Raw genomic sequence first — 22,216 nt, forward strand, 5'->3', positions numbered from 1 at the left:
GAGGTCGCAGTCTTTGGAGTATGCCGGATGGCTGCCCTTGCAATTTGGACACTGTGGGGTTGGTGCCTTACATTCTGTTTGTGTGTGAGTTTTACACCCACAGTTTGCACATGTTGCGTCTCCACGGCATGCTGTCTGGGAATGGCCAAATTTCTGTCATTTAAAACATCTTAGGGGGTTCGGAATATATGGCCGAACGCGACAGTTTAAATATTCTGCCTTGACTGAAGCTGGTAGGTTTGGAGAACTGAAAGTTAAAATTATACTCCGGGTAGGAACTAAACTGCCATCTTTTCGGATCATGATCCTCTTCCTGAGTGACTTTTTGTTCTTTAAGTTCCTGGGCTATTTCATCTTCAGGAACGTTCAATAGATCCCATTCAGTGATCACTCCCTTTGAAGAATTGAGGGTGGTATGTGGTGTGATTTGAACTGGGATTCCACTCAAGGATGTCAGACTTAATAATAGTTCAGATTGTCGAGAATTGGTGATCTCTATTAATAAATCTCCAGATTGGAGACGTTTCACCATTTTTGGTGAATTTGCGGCATGTTCAAGGCATCTTTGAATGATAAAGGGGAGAGCTTGCCCACAGGTTGTGTTGACAGAGAATGTATTATCAGGAATGCTGGTAATTCCTGTCTGCCAATGTCTTTCTTCATTCTCTTCGAGAGAGAGAAGTCATGGTCAGTGTCGTGAAGTGAATGTCATTTGCTTGAGAGCTCTTCGGCTCTAAGCGTGGAAAATCACTTGTTTCCATCTCTGCTCCTTTTAGCCCCGGGGGTTGTATTATCCCCCAAGGTTACTGGCCCCGCCACGTGGAGGAAGGAGCGGTGCCACCAGTGACCAAGCGATTTTTGAAGTAAATAAAGGGTTAGTAATGAATATATAGAATAAAAAAGAAAGGTAGATTTCCTCTCTCGGTTCTTACTTTTGTCCTTTAAAGTACAGAACCTCTTCAAGTAAACAAAAGAACAGGTGACGCTAGAAAAGAAACAAAACTATAACACTTTGGAAGAGCACTATATATTCGCAGGAAGAAAATCGCTTGTCACTATCGCTTGTTATTCGGGGCACACATACACTTGTTTTCTTGCATCACATGCCACCACTACTACTAATACTAAAAAGTACAGTTGCCTTCGAATTTCAGAAATGGAACAGACAATTAAGCTGTTTATCGAGAAAAAGCTTGAAAAATTGGAATGTCATTTTGTTTAGAATAATTATATCATATTTTGTTTAACAATAATTATTAAGTAATAATAATTATTATTTAAATGATTCGGTAAACATACTGAAGGATTAACAAAGTTTCACTCTCATCACATGAACATGAAAATATGCACCACTTACGAAAACTTCCCGGATCAAAAATATTGTAGGTGCTGCCAGATTTTCGTTGGTGGGTGGGGAGGAATGTTTAAAGATAAAACAGGAAAATTGGTCTTATCGTCAAACATGCCCTCATGCGATGTCCAGCTGCACCAACAGTCAAAGACAAGGTCCCCGATATGAGAGATGACTCATGGGTTGCATTTACCATTAGTCATCTTCATATCAATAACATTACGGGGCAATGATAACATTAGAAAATACGCCTAGTGACATACCAAGCACTGGTGGCAACCTAATCGAAGACGCGTCGCCTAGGGAAATTGAAGTGTGGAAGATTGTTTCTCCTCTTCACAAGTAATACAGTATAGAAGTCCAGGTCCATCAAGCTAGGGGCTTCGGCTGGTAAAGATCTACAATACGAAGTGTCTAGTTTACAGCAGCCCAGACATTGTATTATATAAATAATTATGTAAAAGTTAATGAAATATAGTTTATTAAGCTATTCGCCTAAACTACTATACATTAAGGTAACGTTTCAGGTATCTTACCGATACCCATCATCAGACAGTGCTGCTGCTGACAGACATATACATATATATATAAAATATACCGATACATATATATAAACATTTATTTCCATACCAATAATAAATAATGTATACAAGGAAAAAAGGAAGGAAATCGACGCATAAAATATAAAGTGGTGATAATATTGACATATAATATTCGTTGTTTCCTTAAATAGTCGATTTATTAAAAATTTCGAACCTGTAGCCCAAAAATTAATTATTTTGAATTTGAAATATTTTTCTGATTAGTTCCAGTATCCACTGTTTAACTTAAAGATTATGTGAAAGTTCGAACCAGCGAGACACGATACAGCAGTGTTCTGTTGCCTTAACGCCTGTGGAAAAAAATTTATATTATAAAAAATAGTTTTTTTTATTTTAAATCTGCATTTAACGTATCAAAAAGGACAATGCAGAGAGAAAGATGAAGTCGTATGCACAAAATAAGAGTTGTGAAAGAGTAGAATGGATGTACAGCAGGTGATTCTGCTCCAAATGCATCAGCTAGATAAGATTGAAGAATAAGCTTAAATACTGGAATTGTCAGAAGTTGTCCGCACACTGAACATAGATAAAAGAGTGATGGTGAGCATTGAACTTCGGGACCCTAATGTAATATATGATAATACTGTACTTGGTTAAATTGTGATTTCCTGTCCAAAACACAGAAAAATCCTCAAATGGAAATCTCTACAAAGTGTTCATAGATCTTATCGAAGTTAAGTTCAAAATCTTTTCTGTTATTTAATAATTATGCCTAACACAATTTATCAAGGTGTATTTTACATTCCACCCCCCCATTAATATTCGGAAAGTTTGAAATTATTACATCAATATATACAAAATACAAAATTTCCAAAATCGGAAACCTCGAGATAAAATGTGCAATATGCCATGATATTAAGGAGTTGGATTAAACAAAATAGCTTGCCAAAATTGACCTGATATGATCACATTTAGAAAAATGTGATTGTATCGGGATACTTTTAGTCATTTAATTAACAAATCAAACTGTGGGCATACCTTCTGGACCCAGTGACAGCATCGATCCATTGTGGAACACTTTCCACCGGTTTTTTATAGCAGACAACTAGAATTTGTACCCGTCCCTTCTTCAGAGTGAAGAAGGAATGGTGCAGATTCACCTATAGAAGATGAGACGTATTCGGCATTCCAGAATGGAGGAAACAAGCAAAGGAAATTGCCAAGGAATTTCCTTGGAGAATTCCGTGGTATGAGAGAACCACGGAATTTTCAGAGATGTCAATGTACGATTCATCAATGATGGTTATTGGCACTACAACCAACACTGAGTCTAAAGCAGCGTATACCATGACGTTGCTACCTCAGAATTTTTTTACAGGCACAGCACACGTGGTAGATGACTCCCCCTTCCAAAGCATTTTCCACACTCGATCGTCTGATCTGAAGACTATAATGCGATTTTTTGCTCCGCGGGACCTGTATCTGCTGTTTCATGGTCTAAGAACAACGACAAGGCACCACTCTAAATGACATTGGACGATCGTTGCTATGGGGCTTGTAAACAGTGGTTCTGCCATAAACCCATGTTGTATAGCTTCCTGAGGACTGTGGATTCACTACTAGACAGTTGTATATGGATTTGCAAGGTAACGTTTTCCAAAGAAGTCTGGAATACGTAAATTATCAACCTCATCTTTTCACCTCCAGAAGCTGTTTGTCTAGTATTAGCAATGAACGCAAAAAAAAAAAAAAAAAAAATCGCATGTCCCGTTAGGGAAATCTTATGTAACGGCTTCTCATTCGTACCATACAATTTCTAGCTTTGACTAGTTAAACAGTCAACATTCCTAAATGTGAAATATCTATTTTTTAAGTACACTTAATTAATTATGCTTAATTTATTATTAATCTTGTATAACTGCATACATAATCATGTTATGGCATTTCTTCATTATTTTGAATAATATGGTTTTGGATGTTATTTCTCTGTGTCACGATGGACCTTCTTTTGCACACTACTTATCTGGACTTTTATTGAACATCACATGTTGCCTTCTTGGACAGTTAACTGGGTATACCACTTTCGTAGAGTGTAAGATTTTATTTAGGACACTGTTGGACAACTTATGCATTAGATCTCTTGAACTTACTAATGTGTGTTTCTTATGCACAGCAGAACTGTGCTACTTGTTAATTTGGAAATACTTTTCAAATATTTGACGTTAATTTTACTTTACTTATAAATCCCATCAGTCCTCTCTCCTTTTTTACTGCCACCAACAAACGTTGGTGAGAGGAATTTTTGCTAGTGCCCTGGGGGTTTGAGCCACCGAGGGCATGGGGCCTCGGTGGATTAAACCCAGACTTTTGTTAGTACCTATTGGTAATGCACTAGCTCCAGTGGGTGAAGAACCTTGTCCAACTCGTTAGGCAGTGTGTTATTCGAAGATCGCCTTCTCGTGGTTGCTTCTTCCTGGTAGCAAAGTGACTAGAACGCAACACCAACTACATGAACGCCACAGTCACACATCTGGTTTCTTTTTTTCTTCTTAACAGACTTTAGCATCAGAGTTTATGATACGTCATACGACGATTGGGCCTCTCTTCTACGTAAGTACCTTGCTACGATTCCTTCTGCTTGGATTTGAAGTAAGCTATTATCTGCACTTTTAAGCCTCGTCCTGCTTTGCATACATCTCATTCTAAAATCGTCCATCGGTGTCCGAATACTTTGGATAGGGCAGTGTATGCATAGATGTTGTTCTTCATAATTACAGTAACTTTATTGTATTTAAGTCTCTCAAGTTTAATTTCAAGCTGTTTATTCTTACACGTCTTTTGATAGTAAATCACATATTTGTCAATATTTTAAAACAAGGAAAAAATATGAAGGTTAAATGAACTGAAACTTCGACAAAAGCAGTTCGTGAAAAGGTTGAAAGTATTAGAGAGATTCATACAGTCACCGTATGAATCGCTCGCTAAATGTAGTTTTGACTGTATGAATCGTTCATTTCAGCGATTCAGGGCACCTTCATCAAGGTTTCTTCAAGTACTCAATCGCAGTCAGCTTGCTGCACTTCGGCATCCAACTGGAATTGGCAAGGATGGTTGGGTGATTCTTTTCACTACACGTAAACAAAAAGGAATTACTCGCGTCACGTCTTCGAAGATGAGCAATGTCACAATATACGGCAATGTTTCTGTAGTCTCCTTGTAAGCTCATCTGACCTTATATGGTCGCCTCGGAGTACGAACATTTATTCGTGAGAATTTATTTATTTTATCACGCAATGAATCTCCGCTCGGCATCTGCATTTGTACCCAAAATTGTAATAAAAACTTGCTTGATGGTGATGGAATCTGGTACACCAGGTAACTCAGTTGATTATGTTTTTTGTGTGTTTGCGTGATTCTCTGTGGCCTTATAATTGTTCTTGCTACTCCTTGGGACTCCCAGGCTTGCCTAATAGCCACAGTAAGAGTTTCAGTTAGAAAGCAGTCCCAGGCGCGCCTCCTCGTGGCCAGGGTTGGGAGTCAGGGGGCCCGGTGCCAACACTCAACATAACAACACGCAATCCTTGACATAGAACTCTCCTTAAATACAAATGTTAAAAGAGAGAAAGCTCGATGCTAAAATGAGCTTATTATCGTGTGGAAGACCAGATGGAACACATCAGCTGTGGGTGAGGGACACCTCAGCTGTGGTGACCTTTGTGAATTTTGAGAACAGTGAGCTTCCAGGGGATCATGCCTAGATTGACTAGAAGAATAGATTTGGAGATAGTGAACGGGTCCCCTCCTAAACGGTTCAGCCACCGCAGAATCCAGTATTCCATCGCCAAGAATCTGTTACGCAGAGAGGCAGGTGCGGAGGACAAGATTTCAAATGCATATAAAAGGTATAGGAGTGAGACACCGATCAATGTATTGACAATGTAGACTGATGTTGTGGCAGCCTACGAGCTCCTAGCGGATAGCCCAGAATGCAGCATAGGTCCTCTTCTTTGTCTTCAGGAAGTGATCTTTGAAATTTAAATCTTCATCCCACGTTAACCCTAGGTCAGTATGCGATGATACTTTTGGAATCGTCTCACCATTAACTCGTATGTCATTCCTGAACTTCCTCTTCGTAATTGTCATGTGGGCTGACTTCGCATTGTTTAGTTGGAGTCCAGCTAGCTGTAAATAATCTATTAATTGTTGAATTTGATTGGAGGTTTGATTATTAATTTCTTGAATCTGTTTGGGATCTTTTGAAATAATAAAAAAATTTAAATCATCGGCGAAGGAGCAGAAATTTGGATGTGCAGCAAGGAATGGTTCAAGAAGAACTGCAAAAAGGGTGACTGACGTCACCCCACCCTGAGGCACCCCCTCGTTGCATAAATAGTTTTTTGGTGAGATCCATTTTCTATAATTAGCTCTCTCGGTGTAGTAAAGACTCCAGAATGCTGACTATTTGGTTTGATGCCTTGAAATATTCTTTTAGGATGTATAAAAGGGTAGGAATTGACACAGTATCATAAGCAGATTTAATATAAAAAAAAAAAAAAAAATAACGTCCAGTTGAGCTCTGTTGTTCTGTTTTATTATGTCACAATGTTACGACGCGGAGTTGGGGAGACCCCCCCCCCGATTCTGCTTGACAAGAAACACTATGTTGGTCTGTTGTTCACAGATGCAGGCCAGCCACCTTGCCTAGGAACCCGTGGAACACCACCGACCCCTAGTTTCCGTCCAGACCACGGGGAGGTGGGCCGAGGAGTGGAGAGGAGCTCTGACGGGACGAACCCTAGCGTTGCCTGAGCTTAGCAGGGATGGCAGGAAAAAACAAAAAAACTCAGCTTTTTTGTTGAAATAGAGCGTAGCGTGATAGTATTGGGGAGAGGGAACAGATAAAAACAAGGGTGAATAGGGGATAGAGATGTCCACCAGGCGAAAGGTGAAGTAGGGGAATAGGAGGAGCGGTTGGTAAACACAGATATAGAATCCTGGGGTCATTTTGTTTCCCATCCCAAGAAAATTTATTTTCTGGAGTCTGAGCAATCGGGGCGGGGAAGACAGCTTTTAATGACAGTAAAGATTAAGTAAAGAGGGGTGGGTGGACGTTAGAGAGGCGTCCACCATGAATAGGAAGAAAGGGGATAGAGGCGCTCTGGACGGAGGGGGCAGGTAAGCATATAGGATTTTAGGATGGTAGCGTTCACCGTGCGAATGATTTTTGAGGGGGGGAGGAAAAGTGAGGTGAATTAGGGGAAGGTAGTGATGAGGCTAGAGTGCACCATGTGGGGACGACTCGCGATCGGAACGTGCCCGGCAGCAGAGTATTCTGCAGTATCCACAGATGCAGGCCAGCTCCGACCAGTGTCAGCATTGCACGCCATACTGGCTATGAAGAGCAATCAGCATGGCATGGCTGATTGCTCTTCATAGCCAATATGGCATCAGCAATTTGTCCAGATTGGGGGTTTGGGGGACAGTATAAGCAACACCCGGGCATTCCAGTATATACACATTTCATCAGCCACATCCAAGGGTGGCGCACATCAGGACAACAGCGGTTTTTGTTGCACATGGAACGCAAGGACAACGGACAGACATCCTCCTGCAGCGACAGTCGCATTTGTGTATACACACCATTACATTTATTACTATTATTAGCCGTATGGTGCAAGGAAGTCTGAGGCTTCCTTGCACCATACGGCTAATAATAATGTTTTATTACGTCACAATCTCAAAAAAAATCTGTCCACACTCTCTAAGCTGCTAACCCATCAGATTGATGCCCCATCGATAGAGGATATTATATCACTTGCCAAAGCAAGTAATAGAAACCACCAGAGCGGGCAACGTCCCCTTAGGATGAAGCTCACTATCCTGGACTCCCTGAAAGGAATGTTCCCGTGTAACACGATTCAACATTTCAACACCTTCTCCATAGATCCAAATAAGTTTGGAGAAAATAGAAGATACAGAAGCAAAATTATCGATGAAATCTTGACCAAATCACCAGAATTACTATAAAACGCTAGCTTTATTTATATGAGAAATGTAAATCATTTAATGCAAAAATATAAAGCAAAGCAAATTGTAATGACAGAAAAAATATATAGGACAACCTGTATTTGTAATATTAATTTAATATCAATTTTATTTTAAAGTTACTGATATTAAGTGAATGTAATTTTCTAAACAATTTCATTATTTTAAATATCAAAAATTTGTATAAAATTGTACGCTGTATTTAAAAATATATATTTGTACACCCTCCTAGTCCACTGGCTGTTCAGGGGGTGAACCTAAAGTTAATAAACAGATGATAATAATAATAATAATAACAACAGATGATAATAATAATAATAATAACAACATCTGGACACAAACACTCACTAACCCACACCATCTGGCCTCTATAGTTTTTATTACGTCACACTGTTACGACGCGAAGTTGGGGAGACCCCCCCCCCCCGATTCTGCTTGACAAGAAACACTATACAATACTGGTAACAAGTGTATAACCATAGTAATAGAATGTATGATGTCATTCGATTATGTAGGGTGGCTGAAGCCAGTTTCATTGTGACAGCGGGGGTAATATTCGATGAGCACTACAGCATTTATTAGCGCGATGCATAGAATATTTATTTCCAGAAAAGAAATAAATATTCTATAACCTCTCTTGCATAACCTCTCACAAGAAGAAAAGGTACTAAAATAAATTGACGTAACGACAAAAAAAAAATGAAATAAAAAGTATGAACTGTACGTGTGAAGTGGGGACATGGTTGCTTTCAAACAGAAGGTTGATTAGGACGTTGTCACTCATAATAATGAACTCTGTGTTTATCTATTAAATAAGTTATGGAAAGATGACAGTGAATTCTTTCCGCTCAGTAACCCACTACATTTTGGAAATAGGCCAACTAGTTCATTTATTTCAAGCCTCTGTTGCAGTTTGATGTAGAAGAGACATAAAAATAAATAAATAATAATAATCCTGTAAATCTAGTATGGTGTAACTCTAAAGACGACTATTTTTAAAATATTAAAAAGAACGCTGTGCTGCATTTTGTCAGCACGCGATGAACGCGTGCTTCTGCAGTTATTGGGAACAGACAGACGGGACTTTCTCTGATATTTTCATCTTCGTGTCCTAAATGAGTCAACGTATTTATTATTATTATATCTCTGTTGAGGAGACACCCCTGAGACAGCAATTGGCTAAAAGGGGTTGAGTTACATTCTAAGGTATGAAGCGGACCCATGAGAAAAAGGTTACAAAGTCCATGGGACGTTCACTGTGAAAGGTTGAATGCAGAATTTTGAAATACATAAGTAATTATGATTTTATTTTAGCATCTTAGGTTAACATCTGGAATACTGAGAATATATGGTTAAAATGGATCAAAATTAAATGCAGTTTTTGAGCCGAGTGGCTGTGTACTACAGTTGCACAAGACGATAGGAGTCTGCAAAGAATTTCAATCTGTATGCTTTTTCGTTACAGAGCTTTTCCGGTTCAATTCATAGTTGGTTGAAGAGTTCTATTGTGTTTGCTGGAAAAAAAGCGACTTAGGCTGTCCAGATTTTTTAAGTTGCTTTGAAGAGGATGTCTTGTTACAGCATTCTTGGTGTCTTCTCGACGAGAGGTGTTTCTATAAATACGCAAGACGTATCATTTACGATGCTAAGTTGGATTTTTATGTATCACTGTAGAGAATGAATCGATGAGATCAGGAAGGCCACGAATCGTTAATTTTGTTGTTCCTTATTCGTAAACGCATTAACATCAGTCAGACAACCCTTCCCTAAAACATTTAGCGGCGAATTCGGCGATGAGTCCAGAAGCAATATGAATCATCGACCGAATGTTTCTGCTCTCACTCATTTGGGTGCGCCAGAGTTGTGCGATTACCGTTTACAATAATACACCACTTTAATGTTTACATTTAGTCAGATAACAATTTGCTACCTGTTCAGTTGTTTTTCAGATGAAATGCTTGCTAAGCAGTTTTGTTTAACTTTGTGTTTTTCATTTATTACGATGTCGAGTGATAAAAACCGTAATAACTAATTCAGTGATTAGAGAATCACAAAAGAAACAAAATCCATAATTCAAAAGTTAGAGCATGCAACATAAACTGGAAGGGAAAAATCGTTGAAGCTTATGCGGTCTGGAATGTCTGTATCGCATTGGCCTTTTCACTAGTTTCGATTTTGCTGAAAAACAACAAATTATTGAGATTTAATAAGTTTCACTTTGATACAAGTTTCCATTAATATCAAATAAGAGGAATTATCGGTCAAATTAAAGTCTAGGGGTTGGAGCAAAACGAGTAGCTGCAGCTGAATTAATAATTCATAAAAGATGTGCGAAAACGTTTTATTCAACGATAAAACAAATTTCTTATCTATGCCATAAGAGAAGGCGCTGTAGGAATTTGCTTTGCCACGTATCCCTGTACAGTTTGTGTTTTATACGAGGCATTTATGGTTATATTGTTTTGACTCATGACTCTTTGACTCACTACTGAAGTATTATTTGAGCCCATGGGAATATAGACGGGCTGATTTCTTACAGCTCTTAAGTCAGGTAACTACAACCTCATCAGCTTACCAAGAAACTAAGCATATCCTGCCGGAAAGTCCCTATAGGGAAATGTATAGGGACTTGAAAACGCCTGTCAGCTCATGTTGACGATGAATACAAAGAATTTTATAAAAGGTGTTGAAAACGAAGTTTATTAAAACCATTCAAGGTTTTATGAATACAAGACTACCGTAATTCCACATTGTATCAAAAAATAAAATTCGTTTTCTTCATATTTTTCCACTTGATTTTTTTTTAAATTCTCGAGTTGAAAATATAACAGCTGACTTCACTTTAGTGCAGAAACATGAGCCGGTCTTTTCACTTAAACTTTAAAAATAGAACTACCGACACTTTAAAAATGTATTTCATTGTGTTTTAAAAGTTACTATGTATTAATGGAAACAGAAAAAAAGTTTTTAATGGTTACCTCAAAGAAAAACCAGTTTTATGACTTTCAGTAAAATTTCAAATACGTGACTTGTGTTGCTTTTGCTCTCATCGGTTCAAATAAATTTTCTGTTTATATTCGGGGACGCCCACACGGTCGGAGAAATTCACAAAGATAGACAGAATAAAAGAAACAGCACAGTATTCAGTAATCACGCTAGCTGGAACCAAAACACGTGTACTAATGCAACCACACGCTGTCCACTCGGCTCTGAAGAGTTATGATATGGTTTGGAAATATGGTTTGCAATGTTTGGAAAGCTTTTATAATATACTCAATAGAAGTCATACTTTATACACAAGGATCAAGACAGCGATTTCTATATTATTCGAATAAACACGTGCCAAACGACATGGTATGACGTTCTCTAACCAGTCCCGCTGTTCCCATATCCAGGAAGCATTACTTCCAGATATGGGATCCATTATTTCCGCATAAAGCACGAATTAACGAAAAGGAAGTTACAATTTTCCGTTAAGACATATAAAGGCATTTGGCTACTTCAAACCACTATTTATTTATTACTTTCTTTATACAGATTAGCGCAGTAATTGTAGAAAATTTTACTTTTATGCCTTATGGGTAAATATACAATGAAATTGATACTTGTCTCCAAAATAACAGCATGTTACTTATGTTTCTTATAATAACAAAATTTCTATGAAAAGTGATTTTTTTTATTTCTTTGTTCATACTAGGATGATAGACAGCTATATAACCAAAAAACACAACAAAATACGTACTAATAGTTCGTTGGCCCACCCCTATTGCTGCATATCGTCGTGGCATCAACTAGATAAGGTTCTGACTGTATTTCTGGGAAATCTCATGGCACAAAACACGGATTAATATCTCCTGCAGCTCTCTTGTTGTTTTTGGTTTCTTTTGTATTACTTAAACACTTATTTTGTTCCAACAACTCTCAATTGGATGAAGGTCTGGACTGTTCCCAGGCCATGTTATTGTGCGAATTGATTTATCCTTCAACCACTTTCGCACCTGTTTGGTTGTCTTTACTGGAAGACCAGTAAAGACAACCAAATAAATTACATTTATTTAAGCAAGAGTAAGACGTTTCAAAAACTTAACTTTCGCTAATTTCATGAAGTAGTACTTAGTTTTGGCTGTATGATATGGAGCAGAGTCGTCCTCTGCTCCCTATACACCTCAGCATTCACTGTGCCCTTCACAAATTGAAGACGACTAACTCCTCTATGTGAAACATTGACCGGTTTCATTTGAGATGCAGAACATTTCACTGTGGAGATGATAACGTGAGGAAGAAATTCTCTTCATCTAAGAGTCTGGTGGCCGTCCGAACCGTGCAAGTTAAATTTTGATTCATCAGAGAAAATAACACATTGTCACTGATCCCCAGGCCAACTAGCATGCTCTTTTGCCCACTTTAGACGCCGGGCTTTCATTTAAGGAGTCTACGTACTGTAGTAAAACGTTTTTTTTTTTTTTTTTATTATTATTGAAACCTGTAGTACTTAGTACCGTGCTTGGGTTGGAGGTTGAGAAGACGAAAGAAGATATTTGTTGACATTGGACTTGAACTTCTGTACACTGTAATTTTCAGGAAAGACGTATGAAGGAAGGTTGTTCCAGAAAACGGCAGTTGAATGAATAAACGAGGAAGATGAAAAGTTGGTTCTGTGAGTTTGAAGTTGGACAGTAAACGGATGTTGGCTGGTGGTGGTACGTGTTCGGACTGTTTTGAAGAGAGAGCGGAAATTAAATATAGAAGCCGATTCAGAAGAACAGTGCCCATGGAAGTATCTGTAGAAGAGGCATGCAGCAAAAACAGTACGTCTATGAGACAGCGAGTGGAGAGACTCTGTTAGAGAGGAGTCATTAATTAACCTAACTGCCCTCTTCTGAATGGAATCAAGAAGCCTGAGAGAGGTTTTGGGGGCACCACCCCAGATGCGGAAACAATATTCCATGGTAGGGCGGATTTGCGGTTTGTACAGAGTGAACAGCTGTTTGGAAGAAAGGTAACGCCGAGAGCGAAAAAGAAAACCAAATTTTTTAGATGCAGAGGAAGCAATATTTGTAATGTGCTTGTGCCAAGAGAGATTAGAAGTCAGGGTAATCCCCAATAGAGATATATCATTTTGCCTACAAATCGGAGTGTCACCAAAGATAAGCATAGGAGCAGAAGAATCCTTTTTGAGAGATATAAGACAAGACTGCGTTTTAGGATTGAAACCAACTAAGTATCTTTGCAGAAGAAATTTAAGGAATTGGTAGCGGATATTCGAGAAGTTGAAGCTGATTGTGCAGGGCAAGGTTTCTCAAAATGGAAACTGGAATGCAATGTGCTGTCATCGGCAAAACTATGGATAGGATTTCCAGTCAATGGAAGAAGGTCATTAATATATAAGAGGAAAAGTGTGCGGGAAAGAACTGAACCTTGGGGGACAACAGCATTAGTGGAGAAGTTATAAGACAGAGAGCCATCTACCATTACCATTTTCTCTCTGATCGCTCACCTCAGTGAGCGATCAGAGAGAAAACTGGATAACCAATTAAAAAAAAAACAGTTGGCAAACCATAAGATGGAAGCTTGTTTAGAAGACCTTTATGCCAAACACGATCAAAAGCCTTTGAGATGTCAAGAGCAACTGTTTGTGTTTCACCAAATGTTTCCATTGAATTAGTCCATAAATGGGTAACATAAGCCAGAATATCAGCAGTGGATCGACACTGACGGAATTCATACTGGCGATCATTGATCAGATGGAAGGTTTCTAGGTAGTTTAAGAGTTGGCAGTTAATTGATTTCTCCATTACTTTAGAAAGAGTAGAAGTAATTGCAATGGGACGATAACCGGATGGGAGGGATTTGTCCCCTTTTTTAGGAACTCGCTGGATATGAGCAAATTTCAAGCAGAAGGAAAAACACCTTTAGAATAAGAAAGTGAAAAAAAGGCGGAAAAGAACAGAAGTAAGTTCAGGAGCACAGGTTTTGAGCACAAGTGGAAAAATGCCATCCGGACCTGGAGCTTTCTTAGCTTCAAGATTCGTCAAAATCCTTTAGACGGAAGACCACAGGAGGTATTGAATGGAGCATGCTAGGAATGGTGGGAGGTGTTTTACTAAGATCATTAATACACGAGTTGGAAAAAAAATGGGATGCTAGCAAGCCAGCTTCATCCTTGGCTGAAGTGACAACAGAACCATCTGGTTTTGACAGAGGTGGGAGCAGAGATGGGCAAAAGTTGCGGTCAATAGCTTTGGCAAGAGAACAGAATGCTCGGCTACCATTAGGGCAAGTTTTCAGACGAAAGCAGGTTTTCTACTCTTAGCCTGTTCAAAATCTAGTTTGAATTGATTAATAACTGCTTTACAATTGTTGCGAGCTTTGGTGTAGGCGAAAAATGAAAGTGAAGAATTGGAAACAAGCCAATCATGATATGCAACATTCATCTCTCGAACAGCCTTAGCACATTTATTGGAAAATCAAGGTTTAGATAAAGGACGAGATTTTAAAGTGGAGTGTGAAAAAAAAAGTATTCCATAACTACAAGAATAATTTCACGATCTGAGCAAACGGTGACATCAGAAGTTTTGAAAGAGTAATCCGACCAAGAAAAAGAAATCTCGCAGGTTATTCAATTTGTATTCTTGTAATGCCAAACAACACGAGGTTGGGAACAGCCCTGAGATAAAGGCTCCATTGGAGAAGAGACAATCACCAAGCTGTGATCTGAAGTGCCTAAACGCCACTCACACTTCGACTGTGTACTTAGAAGGGTTGTTTGTGAGAAAGAGATCAAGCGCTTTGGCTGTGTAGTTAGGATTGTCCGGTATTCTGGTAGGTAAATAAATCTGCGCGAGGTCATTAGTAATTGCAGAAGTCTCAGCATCTCGACCACCTGGGTCTGTGTGACTAGAAAACGGAAGCCAGCTGGAGTTGTGAACATTAAAATCACCAAGGAAAATTACCTCACTGTTAGGAAAGTTGGACTAGAGAAAATCAAGTTGCAAAGAGAGTAAGTCAAAGAGTTCCAAGTGATTAGTGGAGTTGAGAGAACTGTAGGGACAACAAATGAAATTGACAGGATGAGGTAGAGAGATTTTAAGCCAGAGAAAATCGAAAAGAGGGGATTCCAAATTACCAAGTCTCTGACAGGGAATATCGGAACGGACATATGCATAAGTATCACCTTTGAGGCGAAAGGAATCATATAGCGAATAATTTGGGCATCTGAGATTAGCAGTAGTTGAATCAACCGATAACTGAGATTCTATCAGAAAAAGTACTTGGGGTTTGGCAGACTGCATGTGAAAATGGACATCATTGAGATTAGAACTGAGACCACGTATATTTGTCAAATGAACTAGGAAGTGTTTGGAATATTTACAGCTTTTCTTGCCTTTACAGCTGCATCCTCTGTTCTGCATCCCTTGTTGTTTTGAGATCTGTTGATGAGGACCTTCTGTTTCGGACACAGAAGAGGACCAGAAGATATTCGTGAATAAACACTTCTTTACTTTCTATTCAAACTGCCAATTCTCCATAATTTTCGTAATAAACGTACCATAGTTGGACTGATTAGAGTGAATTCTTTTAGCTTTTTCATGCGTAGAATGTCTCTCTGCATTCAACGCAGGAGAATGTCCTTCCTGGTCTTTATTATGAAAACTTAGCCATTGCAATAGCTCAGAATACTTGGCTCGTAGCATACGCACTGTATTTTACTACCGCTAAAGTGATACAATCATGTATAGCACCTGACGTCATCTTAGAGAGCTTGCTAGAGATGGATGATACAATAGGGTAATGCTATTACAAACATATGATATATTCCAAAATTGCAGAAAAATTCGACGAATTTTGCAAGTGATGCAATTGTTTTGTTTTGAGCACCACACTGTAGATGTTACGTTTCTGAATTTTCTGCACCGTCTTCTCCGCCCTTGTTTCGGCAGTGCTATCGATTACACTGGTCAACAGGCAAAATGTTACAAAAACACCCAATTTTGACTAATTTTATGCTGCTGAACACGAAAATCACATTAAAATTTGTCGATTGGCTCTTGTTTTCGAATTACAGTTGCGGTCCCATATTATCGAGTTACTCCACGTTATCAACTACAGCTCTCGGCAGCAGTTTCAGTACCACCACACTTTTATCATGTGATCGACAACGGTCGCCTCACTCTTATCACGTGATGTTGTCGTCCCTTCAAATGAATCTTCAACTCTGTTGCAGTGATCCTCAAATACGGTTAGATAATGGGTGATTTGTTCTCAGTTAACGGTTGTTCTCTTGGGGGATTCCTGCTTTTTGCGCAGTATTTGTGTTGTGTAAGATGAATATGCCCTTAATTGTGTGAATAGTCCGGATGACTTCTGTTACGTATGTTGGAGAAGTCACATTAGCTTCAAGAAAGCGTCCCTTAACTCGAGCCATGAAAAAGCCTACTTCTTGTACTTTGGGTGTAAGGTAGGCGACCAGGACAAGAACTGGGCTGCACTACCTATTCGTCAAAATTTAATGAGTGGATGAATCGAAAGAGAGGTTTTATGCTTTTCGCAGTGCCCATGCTATGGAGGGAGCCAATAAATCACGTCACAGACTTATTTCAGTATGGTGCCTCCTATTAGAAAAGGGATGACAATGAAAAAAAGTGGACAGCGATGTACCCAAATATACCATCTGCAATTCGTCCCGTGCCTCGTGGTGAAGTACTACCAATTCCTGAACCACCCGACCGTTTTTCCGTACACTCTGATGAAGACACTGATGAACATCAACTTGATATACACGAAGTACATCAGCCGTCTACGTCAAGGGATCCACCATTTTGTCCAAACCTTTATCCTTCTGAACCACATAAGATCACAGAAAGTGACCTCATCAGGGATCTCGAACTGCCGAAGAATAAGGCTGAGCTTTTGGCCTCGAGGCTACAACAGTGGAATCTTCTAGATCATTCTGTGAAAGTGACAACATTTCGTATTCGAAATAAGGATTATGATAAATTCTATCAAACAGAAAGTGAATTCACTGTTTGTAACGATGTTGATGGTCTAATGGCAGCAATGAATATGAAGCACGTTCCCGAAGAATGGCGAGTATTTATAGGCACTTCTCGGGTTAGTCTTAAGGCTGTTACACATTATTACACAATGAAAATATGCTGCCTTCAATACCTCTTGTGTATGCGGCTCACAAAAAATGCATACGCAAATATGGAGAACATCCTCTTAGGTGTATAATATCAGACGTATGAGTGGCAGATATGTGGTGATTTAAAGGTAATTGCCATTTTATTAGGACTACGAAAGGATTACACTAAGTATTGTTGCTTTCTCTACGAGTGGGATAGTCGTGCCAAGGATATGCACTACGAGAACATCTGGAATGAAGAACGTAGCATTTGAATCTTTGGTAGATCCAAATAAAGTTTTGCTTCCACCACTGCACATCAATCTGGGGCTCGTGAAAAATTTTATTAAGGCTTTGGAAGTGAACGGTCCTGTATTCACATACTTGCAAGAGAAATTTCCAAGACCATTTTTAACCTCCATTTGAGCTGCGATTCCCTAGACCCGAAGCCTATCCATGGCTAGTTCACAATGGGAATAATTTCGGAGTCTTTTAGAATTCAAATTAATTTCAATTTAATATAAAAGCAATTTTAAACTTAAAACAACAATGTTAATCGTTTTGGCCACTTAGCCTCGCATGAGAAATCGACATCGCACTCCACTGATCTCAATCATGCGAGTTACTATCCCTGCCATTGAATATAGATAGTAGAGGCGCGCCTCTACTATCTATATTCAATCTCCTTCGTCTCAGAAACACTTCGCTTACATATTTATTAAAATTAGCAAAAAGTCTTTTATCAGTGAACATAACAGAGAGTACATTGAGAGAGTACAGAGAGTATTTTATTTTATTTTATTTTATTTTATTTTATTTTACTGGGTATACTTTAAATAAATATCTGATAACAGAGAGTGTCTCTCTCTCTCTCTCTCTCTCCAAGACGCTAATGGATCTTTCAAGTTCTGATCTCAGATCTACATAATTAATACACTCTGACATCACATGCTTAGATGGCTCAAGTTCTCCACATTCTCACGAACCACAATCTCTTAACCCCAATTGATACAATCTTAAAGCCAATCCGTGTCCTGTTAATAAGAAAAAATTACAGCCTAAATTAGTACAGAGACTTAATCTTATCAGTACTAAGGCAGGCGTCTTCATTGGTCCACAAATAAGGCAACTTTTCAAAGACGAAAATTCGAATGTGCCCTTAGTGATAGCGAGAAATCAGCGTGGAAAGCCTTTCGAAATGTTTCTTAGGAAATGTTAAAGCCGGCAACTACAGGCAGCTGGTGGAAGATCTCGTTACTTCTTGCTAAAAACTGGGATGCAACATGTCTCTTCTTGCACTCATACCTGGATTTCTTCCAGCCAAACTGTGGTGCCGTCAGCAACGAACGTGGTGAGCCTCTTCCATCAAGACATCGCAGCGAAGGAACAAAGGTACAAAAGCAAATGGGGTGCAGCCATGTTAGCCGATTATTGTTGGATGGTGAAAAGGGATGCTCCCAAAGCTGAATACAAGCGAAAGGGTCGGGCGTTTGATACAGGTATGTTCGAAGCTGCATCTACTGCCAAATAAAAAAAAATAATAATAAAATAAAAAAAACCTGTATAAATATGAAAGACTACTTTTTTTCGAAAACAAGAGCCAAAGTGCCATTTATGCATCATTTCGGTGTTTAGCACCCCAAAATCTATAAAATAAACTACTTTCATGCCCGTAACAAGATATGACCCAAAATTTGTTGTTCAGTGCAATGAGCCACCAAGACGGATAGTGAGCGCTAAACATAAAACACTCCCAGCGTAACCGAGAGGTGAGTTGAGTTACTTTCTCATCGTTCCTCACTTTGAAGCTGAAACGGAATTGTTTTAAAAGTATAGAAAATGTGAGAATTTTTATGCGAAAAAAATCCTTTTTAAATGAATGCATTAATATCTAGATACTTAATGTTCGTTGGATAAAAGTACTGATATTTGAGAGGGCAAAGTTTCGAACCCTCACCCCGTCTCCCACCAGGATTCTAGTTCGTGAATCCTATAGCAACTAGCACAATTGGAATTCTGGAAATGCCTGCAAGTTCTGTGTACGAAATAAATTAAATCATTAGGAGTTTTCTAAAGGCGAAACGACTAATGGTTCCGTTTTGATACTTTCTTGAAAACTAGTGTTGCTGGAACACTGTCTAAGAGGGAGACAAAGTCGCGTGATTCAAATAATTAAGCAAAATCATTTTCTGTAGTCTTAAACTTTTCTGCTCATCCGTGGAGAATTAAACCCTCTGCTCCCCCACTCTGCACTACGACTTTGTAGAGTCGCCCGCCAATTTATTGCCCACACTGGCTATGGAACTACATGACCAGAACGTAAACAAAGTTATGCAGCAGCGAACCTCAGTCAAACGGGTATCCTGCAAACAGTGCATGAACCGTAGTCGTTAAATCAATGTCGAAATTACGTGCAGAGGTTATGTATTAACACCGCCTATGTAAATCGACCAACTTCGAGTAGGTGGGGGGGACACGTGGCTATCAAATGTACCGCATCATGTATAGCCGTATAGAATATAAATGAGATATTTACTTACTATTTAAAAATACCGAGGGCAAAAGGCAGTTTGACTGAATGACTGGATGTTAAGTAATCTGTGCTTCTGGGAAAAGCCTGTATATATTTGTGGGTGGTGGAGAAATACTATTGCATTCATCCAGAGAGAGGCTAGTCTTCCGTAAAGCAAGTTGAACTAGATCTTGCAGAACTCCGATCAGAAATGATGGATGGCAGGAGGATATTCAACGCAGAATATGACACCTAAAGTGGTATGTTCTACTGCGTTCGATATTCTATCACGGGAAATATTCTTCTCTTTGTGAAGATTGAAGCTAAGTACTCACTTAGTTCGATCGGTCGTGTCCAACTTAGACAAATACCGTTATCCACGGTTCAATATGCGTTATATTTTTTGAAACTGTATAGCATTTTTAAATGTATAACGGATTCACCTGTTCAGTTGATGCTATATAAATTAAAAAAGATATCAGCAACTTAGGCCGAACCACAGATAACGTGTTTGTCTCTAAGATGGACATAAGACAAAGTCTTAGCGCAGAGTTCTTGTCGTCGATCTTCCGAGGAAGTATAATGACCCTCCTCCTCCGTAATCGAACATCTAACACAATAATGCTTATTTGATAAACGTTGACCTTACGCATTTCCGAGATTAAGAAAAATACTGTAAAATAAACAGAGCTCAAAGTTTAATAGGTACAAAATTCCACTTACGAGTAAACATGGTAAAGCCCTCAAGACTTACGCGTGAATGTGTTATGAAAACTTCGTATTATGCATAAAGTTTGTATGTAAAATACAAAGATTTGTACTAACATTGTATGACTTCTTTAACTAAATACAGTACTACTAACATTGTATTTTAACTAAATACAGTACTACTAATAAAGTTCCACTCGAATCTATATATCCACGATTTTCTCAAGCAGAGGACCAAAGTAGTGTTCCAGAAAATTAAGCTTTAATCATCATGGGTTAGCAAAACATATTTTGATTATGGGGGATATAGTCCCCTGGATATATGGTAGAGTGGACATATAGAGCAACAGGAGGGTTCTCCTTGCAGTACAGTAGCTTCGTAACTGGTTTGGAAAAGTCTGGGCTCGCATCCCGCCAAAGACTGGAAGAGTTCTTAAGAAATTAAGTGATTCTGCTTCGGTCTCATGCCAACACCAATCCATCATAAATTGATTTCAGTACTTCCAGAGTCCTTAAGAATTATATTCACCAATTATATAGTGCTCAGTCCTGCTTAATTTATTAACTGCTGTATACAGTATATCCAATTGTTTAAGATTTAGATACTTACGTTCTGTTCAGTCCTACTATCCAGAGAAGTACAGAACATATCATGATTGAGCAGAAAGTTTAGAATAACTAGTTACCTTATGACTTGGGCGGAAAGTGGCTGCTTACCCTCAAAAAGAATGAATGATTCAGAGCGTGGTTGAGCTGCAATCAAGAGGACAAGTAAGGGTCATGAGGGCTCAACATTTCACATATAGAGAACTCTAAACGTACTTCTGAGTCAGACAGACTAATGAAGTGAAAAAAAAAATCATATGTCGATTAAACCATACATAGTATATAAGCTTTATTTTGTACGAGACTTGGTATCAAAGTTAGCTTCGCTTTCAAAATAAAATCCGCTCTCTCTCTCTCTCTCTCTGCGTTGGGAAGAAACCTAGAAATGAATAAGATGCGGCAAAAGTAATTGCGACACGTTGCAATAAGTTACAAGTTTCCTTTTTAATATATTCAGATATGTCGTTTCAAAATAACCAGTCTCATTAAAATGCCTTATTCTTCTACGTTAGTAGTGGGTGTTTGAATGAAAATATTTATGTTTCATAATAACGAATAATAATTATTACAATTTCCAAAAATGAAGTCCTTCGGTGTTTGGGTCTTCACAGCATATCCCCATTCATCTAATAAACCAAGATTAGATCTTCAAAACTTCATGACCAATTCAATTATGCAGTTTCGAATGTATAAAATGTGACCATGTGTCAGAAGAGGAACGACTTAATTTTAACAGATATTAATAATAACTCAGCAGAGATTCGAAGAAAACTTAAAACTATAGGGTTTAACGTACCTCCAAGCAGGTGCTCTCACATTACAATCCTTTTGCAAACCTCCGAGAAAGGAAATAATCGTGTAGAAATTGTGTAGTGACATGAGCACCGTGCCCCGCGCAGCTTCGGGGTGGTTGCGATATCACATGTCTGTCAAAGTTTACTTCGTATCCTATTTTAAGACTTCACTTCTTAATTATCGAAAGTCAGTATTAAGAAAGTAGTCAATAGCACTGTGATAATGGCCTCCATCAATATTGCACATAGTTTCGTTGGACAACGCCAACCAAAGCGATTTTTAACTCATTCTTCGCTGTCCATCTTATACCTCGTGTTGTGACGTCATTCTTTAGCTCTCAACATATGGAATCGAAAGCTGAAAGAAGGGAAGGCTTCCAGCCTGCATCGGGACAACTATGTCGAAATGCATGCTCCAAAACTGGATCATTAGGTAAGAAATGTGCAAATATACTTGGTTAATACCGCATCCTCGTGATCAGCGCAGTGGATACCGCCACTGTTCTGAAGCAGGTGGGAAGAAGATCTGGATTT

At 38.8% G+C, this 22,216-nt stretch overlaps 1 protein-coding gene across 1 annotated transcript in view; it reads left to right on the forward strand.

Annotated features, from left to right (window-relative positions):
• Positions 1-1,580: 1,580 nt before the first annotated feature.
• The window catches only part of LOC150085835 (nitric oxide synthase, inducible-like), a 116,325-nt gene continuing 95,689 nt past the window's right edge, over positions 1,581-22,216 (forward strand). The window contains exon 1 of the mRNA XM_090374712.1: positions 1,581-1,693. Within this exon, the coding sequence (XP_090230838.1) occupies positions 1,581-1,693 (113 nt within the window). The remainder of the gene's footprint in view (positions 1,694-22,216) is intronic.

Source organism: Mastigoproctus giganteus, chromosome 5, assembly GCF_048544385.1.
Source record: "Mastigoproctus giganteus isolate SK-2022 chromosome 5, ASM4854438v1, whole genome shotgun sequence".
Lineage (NCBI taxonomy): Eukaryota > Metazoa > Arthropoda > Arachnida > Uropygi > Thelyphonidae > Mastigoproctus > Mastigoproctus giganteus.